Source organism: Podarcis cretensis, assembly GCF_951804945.1.
Source record: "Podarcis cretensis genome assembly, chromosome: 10".
In the NCBI taxonomy this organism is placed as follows: Eukaryota; Metazoa; Chordata; class Lepidosauria; order Squamata; family Lacertidae; genus Podarcis; species Podarcis cretensis.
Genome location: NC_137179.1, coordinates 78352267 through 78364240, shown reverse-complemented (window position 1 = coordinate 78364240; position 11974 = coordinate 78352267). Strand labels below are relative to the sequence as shown.

Below are 11974 nucleotides of genomic sequence, written 5' to 3'. Positions count from 1 at the left end.
AGACCGGAGCAGGGGGTCCATGCATGGTCTCAAGGCACTGAAAAGAGAAAGAAGGGGAGAGGAAAGGATCAGCACCCACCAGTCCATAAACCTGGTGAAGAAATATGTACTGTGTCTGGCCGTACTTACGTCATGCGAATGATCATTTCCATTGCGGGGTGTAAGATGGTAAGTGATGCCACTGGCTCCTCTTTGATGACCTCCTGTGGTGGGGAAGCACACAGCATGTCAGGGAACTGGAGGCGCCATCCCTGCCACCACACCAAGCCCTGAGTTGTGCTCTCTATCCAGCCCACTTGACAACTTCTTTGCAATTGGCAAGTGGGTCCTCCTAGGGGAGGAGAGTGGGCTTCCTGGATCTGTGAATAAGATCCCTTTTTCTCCTGGGCAGAGCTCTACCGCATAAGAACAGCATAAGATCAGCCTTCTGGACCAGGCCAAGGGCCCATCTAGTCCAGCATCCTCACAGCATTCTCACAGTGGCCAACCAGACGTCTGTGAGAAACCAGGGAGCAGACCATGAGCCCAAGAGCCCTCTCCCCGCCTGTGGCTTCCAGCAACTATATTCAGAAACATTGCTTCCTTCCTCTGTGGAGGTAGAACATAGCAATCATGGCTGGGAGCCATCGACAGCCCTCTCCTCCTGGGAGAACCTAGCCTCTTTTACTTAGGCACTGGTGACATCCTGCTGAGGTTGCCACAATGTAGGGCTGCCTTTCAAGTGGGTTTGGAAACTTGAGTTGGAGCAGAACGTGACCACCCAGAAATGGTTTGGGGCCAGATGATCAGAACATGCAACCCAGAGCTAGACCTACACAGCTATTTTTAAGAAAAAACGCTCTGAAAAGAAACCCCAGGAGATTCCCCCCCCTTTTTTCTTTTTCTTTTTACTCACTGTGATGCAGAAGGTGAGCTCGTCTTTGTGGGGGAAGGTGACATATCCCACATTCGATTGCACAAGCGCCTTGGTTGTTAGAGTTGCTGCCTTCATAAAGCTCTTCTTCAAAGCCTCATTCTGAAAGGAGAAGGGATTTTATAAAATTGAGTTTGAATCAAAATCACAAGGAAACATAAAGCCACACTGACCTAATCCTAATTCTAATCCTTACCCTAACACTAACCCAATCCAAAAACAAAAAATTCCTTCCAGTAGCACCTTAAAGACCAACTAAGTCAGTTCTAGGTATGAGCTTTCATGTGCATGCACACTTCTTCAGATACCAATCCAAAAATTAACCCTAACCCAGAAGTGGTCTTGTTAGATAGTTAAATTCATGTTAAATTGCTGTTTTAGGGTTTCTTTAAAAAAAGTCTGGAACAGATTAATCCATTTTGCATTACTTTCTATGGGAAAGCATGCCTTGGTTTGGAACTGTCAGGGGTTCAGGAGCAGAGGCACAGGGAAGAGAGGAGATGGAGAGCGAAGGGGAAGAATTCGAGGGGAGTGTAGGAGAAGAGGACAGGGGACCGAGGGATTCCATGAGCCTCTCCCGCGAATCGGAAGATTCACAGAAGGGGGCGCCAGTGGCCAGGGGTAGGGGGTTCCCAAGGGGAACATCCCAGGAGCAAGGGGGCAGCAGGGACTCCCAGAGCAGTAGTTGGAAATCAGGACCAGCATCCCCACTAGAGCAGAGTGGGGGGGAAGAGTCCCAAGGATCAGGGCCAGTGCATTCCCCACCAGGGAGAGAAGATAAGGCAGGGCTGACCACACCTCCATCGGAGAGTCAGACAACGGAGGGGAGGTCAGATCCGGCCAGTATCCTGGAAGAGGGAAGCAGTGACAGAAGTAGTGTAACGGTCAGGAGGAAGGTCACTGGGTTGGCGCGAGAGGCAAGTTCAAATGTACAGGAGCGCGGGACAGCAGAGAATGAGGATTGGGAACCGGGTCCTAAAGCCCGCCGGAGGGAGGGGGAGGAGCTAAGCGACTCAGCGTCGGAAGAGTCCAGAAAGGGCAATGCCCCAGCGGGCAGGAGGACCCAGAGGAGGAGAGAGCAGCGTAAAAGGTGGAGCCGGGCTAGGATCTTAAACTGGTGTCATAGGGGAGGAGACTCAGACGGTACTTCGCCGGTCTAGGCTTTAAGACGTAGAGCTGCGCGCTGCGGCTTTGAAATGGAAACTAAACCTCAATAAAGACTTTTGGACATAACGACAGCCTGGCGTTGGTCCTCTGTGAGCTGGGACCTAGAGGCAGCTCTGACAGTAAGTACCGTCTCCTAAAAACCTCGCAACGTGAGTGGACGCAGCGAGGGGCGAAGATTGGTACTTCGCGAGCTCACGAAAGCAGCACAAGATGACTACCGAAGAGCAAATGGCAGCTCTGCAAAACACAGTGACACAACTCAACGCAGAAATAGTAGCGTCCAGGAGGAGAGAAACGGAAGCAGCTGCTGTCTGCAAGGATCTGCAAGCCAGGTTGGAACTGTTGACTAAACAGGGGCTACCGGGAGCCAGATCAGCGGGGATTGGGCTGGGAAAGAGAGGAGGCAGCCTTGTGTCTCATTTCGAGGGGAGTCTGCAGCACTATCCTAACTTCAGAGCAGACGTGGTTTTTGCGCTAAAGTTACTGGAGAAGGACTTTAGAGATGAGCAGGAGAAAGTAGGCTTCATACTAACGCATCTCCATGGAGAAGCTAAAGCGTGGTTGCGCAATCTGTGGAGAGATAATGATCCAGCCCTCCAAAATGTGAATGCCTTCATTAAGGCAATGGATGCTTGTTTTTTATAAGCGATAGATGTAGATGTCGCCAGAAAAGAGATACGTGGATTGAAACAAGGCAGAGCCACTGTGAGGCAATATCACTCCCGCTTTTTTGCGCTGGGATGGGAAAGAGATTCAGCGGCCGTCAGGGACCTGTTCTGGGAGGGGCTGAACGGGGCTGTGCAAGACGAAATTGCAAGGGGGGAGAGACCCCAGAGCACTCGAGAAGTTGTCCAGAGAGCGCTGACGATTGGGGTGCGTCTGGAAGAACGTCCCTGGAGCAAAGACGAAGGGCATTGGGGACGCACACCAGCGAGAGCACCTTTCTTTCCCAGGGACTCAGCGCGCGCTCAATCCACGCCTCCACTGGGAGGGGGAGAGGAGCCGATGGAGATAGGTGGTGCCAAGGCTCAGTCAGCAACCAGAGCCCCAACACCGGGAGCAGCCAAAGTGAAGCCTCCTAGAGGGAACAAGAAGTGTTACATCTGCGGGGGGTTTGCCCTGCCGGACTTTAAGTTATATTATGAAGCAGCAGCTTTTTGCTGGTTGAAGAATTGGCTACTTCTGGAAAACACGGACATTTTAGATTTGGAAGGATATGATAACGTTTTTGGGTGGCATGCATACTTGTGGTACGGTAAGGCTAAAGTGTACAAGACATTTAAAAACCATATTGTCAGGAAAGCATTGTTTAATGTCTGGATGAAATACAAAGATTTATTGGAAAATAAAACCCCTAGGTGGCTCTCACCTATGGAAGCAAAGGCCTTAAAAAAGCTTAATATGGAATCTAACTGGCCAAAATATTGGGAAATTCTGGAGCAGGAGGGAGATAAAGTGAAATTGCAAAGCTATGAGAAACTTAAGGATAAGGTGTGAGACTGGTTACATTATTTTCAAATAAGAGAGGCCTATCACTTGGACAGGAAAATTGGTTTCCAGGTGGAAAAATCAAAGTTGGAAACAGAATTGTTAGAACCCAATGCTAAGATATTGTCGAGAATGTATAACCTGCTGTTGAAGTGGAATACTGAGGATGAAACGGTAAAATCTGCTATGATAAAATGGGCACAAGACGTTGGTCATAACATTATGTTTGTTGACTGGGAACAGTTGTGGACCACCGGTATGAAATTCACGGCATGTAATGCCTTAAGAGAGAATATTATGAAAATGATATATAGGTGGTACATGACCCCAGTCAAACTTGCAAAAATCTACCATTTGCCCGATAATAAATGTTGGAAATGCAAAGAAACTGAAGGGACATTCTTTCACCTTTGGTGGACGTGCCCAAGGATTAAGGCTTTCTGGGAGATGATATATAATGAACTGAAAAAGGTATTTAAGTATACCTTCTTGAAGAAACCAGAGGCCTTTCTTCTGGGCATGGTCGGCCAATTGGTGCCAAAGAAGGATAGAACTTTTTTTATGTACGCTACAGCAGCAGCAAGAATACTCATCGCAAAGTATTGGAAGACACAAGATCTACCCACTCTGGAAGAATGGCAGATGCAAGTAATAGACTATATGGAACTGGCGGAAATGACCGGCAGAATTCGAGATCAAGGAGAAGAGCAGGTGGAAGAGGACTGGAAGAAGTTTAAAGTCTATCTACAAAAACACTGTAAAATCTTTGAATGTTGAGGACATTGAAAAGGAAAAGAAGGGGTTCTAGTGACTGAGTTAAATAAGAGCACAAAGGGAGGGATCAAGAATCAGAATGAACAAAGATTGAGCTTGCTGAACTTATTATTACATAGAATACAAGATCGGGAGGCGGGTGGAAGTAAGGAAAATAAGGTTTTGAAGGTTATAATTGGAAAGTGAGTTTTTTTTTGTTTTTTTATGTTAAAATCTCCTTTTTTCTCTTCTTTTTTTGTCCATGTTTTCTTTTTCTTTTGTAATGTTTGTGAAAATTCTTCTTTTTGTAATGTTTGTGAAAATTCGTTTTTTTGTTCTTTTTTGTGAAAAATGCAATAAAAATTATTTAAAAAAAAAAGAAGTGTTACATCTGCGACAGTGCTCAGCATATGGCAAAAGAGTGCCCCCAGAGGCTCCACAAGCACACTGCAGCCTCAGCAACAGTAACAGAAGCAGTTCAGCAGAGAGAACCACAGCAGGGAAACGACGAAGTCTGGCTGGAAGCAGAGCCACTGGGGCCCAACCAGATGAGTCAGTGAAGCAGTCCCCAGGAATCTTACAGCCCACAGACCCCCTCCCGCCCAAACCAGTGGTGCAGCTCACCGCAGCACTCCAGCTTCCCAATGGGCTCACCATGGAAGTCCCTATTACCATTGACTCTGGTAGCAATGCAGACTTTATAGGAGTGGATTTCATCAAGCAACATAGCATAGCGCTCCTGCCTGCCACGATGCCCCTGAAAGTAGTGACAGTCGATGGAAGAGAATTGCTGGGGGGACAGGTGGTACAGCAAACGCCGCCAATGGTGATGCGAATTGGAAATCACCGCGAAGTCATCAGCTTCAATGTCACCCACCTGTCAGACACGCCCATAGTATTGGGCATGAGCTGGTTGGACAGGCACAGCCCGGCATTGGCATGGTACCAGCGTAAATTGACCTTCTGCTCCTCCTATTGCGCAGAACATTGCATCATGACTAACCAGGAGGACGAGGGGCAAGAGGATGACCCACAGCTACAACTGGGCATGCTGCAAGCGGTACCCGACAAGTACAAGGCGTTTTTGGAGGTCTTCTGCGAGAAGGAAGTGGACAAGCTGCCTCCACACAGACCCTACGACTGCAAGATTGACCTCCTGCCGGGGGTGACGCTGCCGACGGGAAAACTGTATTCCATGTCTGAAGACGAACTGCAAGAGCTCAGGGAGTTCATAGATCACAACTTGAAGCGGGGATTCATCCGGGAATCCAAAGCAGTGGGGGGCAGTCCTGTGTTCTTCGTGAAGAAAAAAGACACGCCCCAAAAGAGGTTGGTAGTTGATTTCAGAATCTTAAACTCGAAAACCAAGCCCACGGCTTTCCCGATGCCCAAGATCGACGACTTGCTCGCGACGGTGAGGAAGGGACGCATCTTCACCAAGTTGGATCTACGCGGGGCGTACAATCTTATACGCATGCGGGAGGGCGACGAGTGGAAGACGGCCATGTTTACGCCCTTGGGCACCTATGAATATAGGGTTATGCCCTTCGGTTTACAAAATGGCTCCCACTGCTTCCAAGCCTTCATGCATCACGTGTTAGCAGGGCTCCTCTACAAGAAGTGCGTCTGCTTCCTGGACGACATTCTGAGCTTCTCGGAATCGCAGGAGGCTCACGAGAGAGATGTCAAGGAAGTCCTGCAAAGACTATGGGAGCACAGGCTTTACGCCAAACTGGAGAAGTGCCAGTTCGACATGACGGAGGTGGATTTCCTGGGCTACAAGCTGTCCGACAAGGGAATCGCCATGGACAGCGCCAAGGTACGATCGGTACTGGACTGGAAAAGCCCGCGCAATCGGAAGGAGGTCCAGAGGTTTGTCGGCTTTGCCAACTTTTATCGCAAGTTTATCAAGGGTTTCGCTATGCAGACGGCGGCCATCACGGACACCCTCAGCTCCAAGAAGAAGAAGTTCATCTGGACGGAGCAGGCGGAGCAGTCCTTTCAGAAACTCAAGCGTCTCTTCGCTTCCGAAGAACAACTGCTACATGTGAACCCCAGCAGACCCATGAGGATTGAGACGGATGCCTCCGACAGAGCCTTGGGGGCAGTCCTGTTGCAGCAAGACCCGCAAGGGGATTGGAGGCCGTGCGCTTTCTACTCCAGGAAACTCAGCAAGTCCAGGAAACTCAGCAAGTCGGAGCAGAACTACACCATCTGGGACAGAGAGTTGCTGGCCATTCATGCAGCCTTCAAGGCGTGGCGGCACTTCCTCATTGGAGCCAAACACACGGTGCAAGTTCGCACGGACCATAAGAGCCTGGAATACTGGCGCACGGCGCGGTTCCTGAACCAGAGACACATCCGCTGGGCGGAGTTCTTTGCGGATTTCGACTTCAGGATAGAATATATCCCCGGAGACAGCAAAATCATGGCTGATGCGCTATCCAGGAAGCCGCAGTATCTGGAGGAAGCAGCACCGGTAGAGGCCAAACACATTTTCGCACCTAAGGCGTGGGCATGCACTTCGGCCACCGTGGACCTGGAAGCAATACGGCGCGAGCTTCGAACGGATTCCTTCACATGATGCAAGATGGAGGAGGTGCGCAGTGGCACAGCGAAGGACGATGAGTTCCAGATACGCGACGGACTGCTCCTCCGCAAAGGGGCCATCTACGTGCCGGGAGATGAACTCCGAGCGAGAGTACTGCAACAGCTACACGACGCACCCAGCGCCGGACATTTCGGCAAGGAAAAGACGGTGGAATTAGTAGCCAGAGACTTTTGGTGGCCCAAGATGCGGGGAGAAGTCGCGGATTACGTCACGAGGTGCGACACATGCCAAAGGGCCAAGCCAGTACACAGACCGCCAGCGGGACTGTTGGAACCGCTACAGACCCCGTCCGAACCGTGGGAGAGGGTGGCCTTGGACTTTGTCACTGATCTGCCCAGCTCGAGGGGCAAAACAGCAGTACTCGTGGTAGTCGACATGTTCACCAAGATGGCGCACTTCATTCCTTGCGCGAAGGTGGCCACAGCGGAACAGACGGCCAAGCTGTTCATAGACCACGTGTCAGAGCTGCCTCCAGGTCCCAGCTCAGAGGACCAATGCTAGGCTGCAGTTATGTACAAAAGTCTTTATTGAGATTCAGTCTCCATTTTAAAGCCGCAGCGTGCAGCTCTACGTCCCGACCTTAGACCGGCGAAGTCCTGTCTGAGTCTCCTCCCCCTCCACACCAGTTTAAGACTCTCGCTTTGCTCCACCTCTTCCTAAGTTCCTTTCTCCTCTGGGCCCTCCTGCCTGCTAGGGTCTCATCCTTCCTGGACTCCTCTGACACTGACCCTGACGATTCTTGCCCCTCCTTCCGGCGGGCTTTAGGACCTGGTTCCCTATCCGGGCTACCTTCTGTGCCGCTCGCCTGTACCTTTGAACTTGGCGCGCGCGCACAGCCTGCAACTTTCCTCTTGACCGTTAACTCGCTCTCCGATGGAGGCGTGGTCAACCCTGACTCATCTTCTCTCGCTGGTGGTGCATATGTGGGCTCTGACACCTGGGACTCCTCCCCCCCACTACGCTCTGGTGGGGAAGCTGGTCCTGATTTCCAACTGCTGCTCTGGGAGTCCCCGCTGGCCCCTTGCTTCTGGGGTGTCCCCCTTGGGTCGCCCCTTGCCATCATGCAGCAGTACCTGAGATGCTACGCGAACCAGCAGCCCTCAACCTGGGTGGACTACCTACCGCTGGCTGAGTTTGCCTACAACAACACGAAACACGTGTCCACGGGGGTGACACCGTTTTTCGCCAACAATGGGCGACATCCCAGGACCTTCCCGGGCTTAGAGAAAGAGGGGGAAGGGGAGCCGCAGGGAGCAGAGGCATTGGCAGAGGAGTTACAGGAGGTCCATTAACAGCTCCGAAGGCAGATGCAGGCAGACAGACACAGGAGAGTTGGGGAGGACATACGGGTAGGGGACTGGGTCTGGTTAGCAGCCCAGGCGGTGCCGGCCAGATCCTTAGCTAAGAAGAAGCTCGGGACAAGCAGCTAGGCCCGTACCAAGTCGAGGCACAGATCAACCCAGTGGCCTTCCGGTTGACACTACCGGAGGGATCCAGAATGCACCCGGTCTTTCATAGATCGGTGCTCACGCCCTACAAGGCACCTCACAGGTTTCAGGTGCCAGGGACAGCTCCTAGTCCGCTTAGAGACGCACCCATGACAGGGGGGTCGCCGAGGGCGGGGCCGCTCAACGAGGTCACGGAGATTTTGGACTCAAGATGGGGGGAAGAGGGGGTTGAATATCTCCTCGCCAGGGAAGGTACCCCGGCCAGCACCAACAGCTGGGTACCGTACTATGCGGTGGAGGAGCACTACCTCAAAGACGGGTTCCACGCACTCTTCCCACACAGGCCCATGCCGGAGGATTATTTTGACGAATATCTTTTCACACCCACACTTTCAGCCAGCACGTTCCGTGGTTTCTCTTCACAGGAGGACACGGCGCCGGAGACTAGCTCCCCAGAGGGGTCCCTCTCAGGGTTTGGCACAAGCGGCTCTTATTGGTGGGAAGATCAACCTGTGGTGGGGTGGCGCACAGAACTGCCAAGCGGGCCAGCGCACGCAGAGTCACCCCAGGCGACAGGAGGAGAGGGGGTCATGGACGTGTTGGGGGAGGATCCGGGGTTCGAACACACCGGCAGAGAGATGGAAGCGGAGGAGATCGACGTCGACGAGCCCGTGGAGGACTGGCCGGATCTACCCGGCTGGAGGCACACCACGGGGAAAGAACTGTATCCTGCACTCACCCCCACAACATTGGAGCACCCAGAACCCACGCCAGAAGAGGGGGAGGGGGAAGGGGGGCTTCGAGGGGGGGATGGATGTCAGGGGTTCAGGAGCAGAGGCACAGGGAAGAGAGGAGATGGAGAGCGAAGGGGAAGAATCCGAGGGGAGCGTAGGAGAAGAGGACAGTGGACCGAGGGATTCCATGAGCCTTTCCAGCGAATCGGAAGATTCACAGAAGGGGGCGCCAGTGGCCAGGGGTAGGGGGTTCCCAAGGGGAACGTCCCAGGAGCAAGGGGGCAGCAGAGACTCCCAGAGCAGTAGTTGGAAATCACGACCAGCTTCCCCACGAGAGCAGAGTGGGGGGGAAGAGTCCCAAGGATCAGGGCCAGTGCATTCCCCACCAGGGAGAGAAGATAAGGCAGGGCTGACCACACCTCCATCGGAGAGTCAGACAACGGAGGGGAGGTCAGATCCGGCCAGCATCCCGGAAGAGGGAAGCAGTGACAGAATCAGTGTAACGGTCAGGAGGAAGGTCACTGGGTTGGCGTGAGAGGCAAGTTCAAATGTACAGGAGCGCGGGACAGCAGAGAATGAGGATTGGGAACCGGGTCCTAAAGCCCGCCGGAGGGAGGGGGAGGAGCTAAGCGACTCAGCGTCGGAAGAGTCCAGAAAGGGCAATGCCCCAGCGGGCAGGAGGACCCAGAGGAGGAGAGAGCAGCGTAAAAGGTGGAGCAGGGCTAGGATCTTAAACTGGTGTCATAGGGGAGGAGACTCAGACGGTACTTCGCCGGTCTAGGCTTTAAGACGTAGAGCTGCGCGCTGCGGCTTTGAAATGGAAACTAAACCTCAATAAAGACTTTTGTACATAACGACAGCCTGGTGTTGGTCCTCTGTGAGCTGGGACCTAGAGGCAGCTCTGACAGGAACGCTTTGGTTTCAGAATGGATTAAGTTTGAGAACCAAGGTACCACTGTAATGCCCCATCTGGTCCTAAGTGTGGAGCCAGTATACACCCCAGTCTACAACCCTTCGGTGGATGAAGCCAAAAACCCTGCCCTAGGGCACAGTCTGAAGGCATGTGGTGCAAGGACCTTGATGGAGCTCAGGAGGTCTGCTCAGTGCCTGGATGGTGACCACGGGGGAAATGGTTGCACACCTCCTGGAGACGTATGACAGGAGAAAGGCAGAATATACCATATTTTTTCGAGTATAAGACACCCCCTATTTGGGGGGACTCCAAATTAAGAAAATGGGGGAAGGATTGCCCAGAGTTGCTGAGCTTTTCGGGGGTAGGATTACCCACAGTAGTTCAGCTATTTGGGAGAGGGGATTCCAAAAATTGCTCACCCGCTGAACCTATGCTGCCACTCACACATGTCACAAAACCCACCTATTGTCTGTCCCTCGCCGGCAGAAACCGCCAATCGCATTCCCAATTTCCGCAGTGACAGCCAATCAACACCACCCCTTGCCGCAGCCACCAATAACGCACACAATAGCTGTTGACTATCTCCGGCTTGCAGCGGCAACCAAACCCACGTCCCTCCTATGCACTCCCTATAAGATGACCCTCATTTTTAAACATCATTTTTTAATAATAATAAAAAAAACCTCGTCTTATACACGGAAAAGTATGGTATAGCTGAGAGAACAAACAACAGGAGTCCGTGTGATAATCAGAGCCATACCTTCCTGCTGTTCTGGAATTGGAAGAGGAGCTCCTCTGTGATGAGGTCTATAAAAAGGGGGAGGTCATCCTGCCGTGCCCCGGATGCCATTTGACCACAGCAAAGGATGACGGTGATACTGGCATTCGTCTCGCTAGTATTCTGGAGGGAAAGGATGGGGAAAGTGAGTTTGGGATCCTTAAGTGCAATTGGAGACAAATCACCATTTAGTTGGGACCTTTTAGCAGCTGGGAAAATATTAGTAGTCAGTAAGTTGTTGTGCGAAAGGTGGAGGGCACAAGGAGAAAGGGACAACAGAGGACGAGATGGCTGGACAGCGTTCTTGAAGCTACCAGCATGAGTTTGACCAAGCTGCGGGAGGCAGTGGAAGACAGGAGTGCCTGGCGTGCTCTGGTCCAGGGGGTCACGAAGAGTCGGACACGACTAAGCGACTAAGCAACAACAACAAGTTGTTGTGCAGACTTACAAATTTTGTATTTTTTTTCCTCCAGGAAACTCAAACTGCTGGCAAGCCAGGGCTCCCCCATCCTATATATGTGCATCGGGTTCTTCCTGCCTAAATGTAGAGCCTGACATTTGACCCTATTGAATTTCATTTTGTTAGTTTGGGCCCAGTTCTCCAATCTGTTAAGGTTATCTTGAATCCCGATTCTGTCTTCTGTGGCATTGGCTACCCTTCCCAGTTTGGTGTCATCTGCAAATTTGATGAGCATCCCCTCAATTCCTTCATCCAAGTCTTTTATTTTAAAAAAAACGTGGAACAACAACGGGCCAGGACAGAACCCTGTGACACCCCACTGGTCACTTTTTCCCCAGGATGATGAGGAACCATGAAGGTGTTCTCTTTGGGTTCGGTCAGTCAACCAGGGAGAAAGTGCAGGACAATGTAGGGTAGACTGACCACTGGTGCTCTTTTCCATGGGAGCTGCTTTTTAAAAATTAAAATGAACCAGGTGGATCTGCTCATCTTCTCCATAGTGAGGGTTGGGAAATTTCCTTGGTCATTTACCAACTCACAGCAAAAATCCAGAGGTACCACACTCCTGGGTTTCATTTCTCTTGGATGGCAGAGCACAAGAGAGTTCAGGGCTGCGTTCAGATGTAACAATAAACCAGAGGGCATCAACATAGCTTGGCCTCTAGCTCCCATCAGCCTCAGCCAGCATGGCTCTGGGTCAGGAGGGATG

At 51.7% G+C, this 11974-nt stretch overlaps 1 protein-coding gene across 1 annotated transcript in view; it reads right to left on the bottom strand.

The window, feature by feature from the left end:
* Positions 1-381: 381 nt before the first annotated feature.
* LOC307225471 (maestro heat-like repeat family member 5) overlaps positions 382-11974 on the bottom strand; it is a 37835-nt gene continuing 26242 nt past the window's right edge. The window contains exons 6-8 of the mRNA XM_079993334.1: positions 10788-10928; positions 896-1015; positions 382-495 (exon numbers count right to left, since the gene is read on the bottom strand). Of these exons, the coding sequence (XP_079849460.1) occupies positions 475-495; positions 896-1015; positions 10788-10928 (282 nt within the window). The 3' untranslated portion in view covers positions 382-474. The remainder of the gene's footprint in view (positions 496-895; positions 1016-10787; positions 10929-11974) is intronic.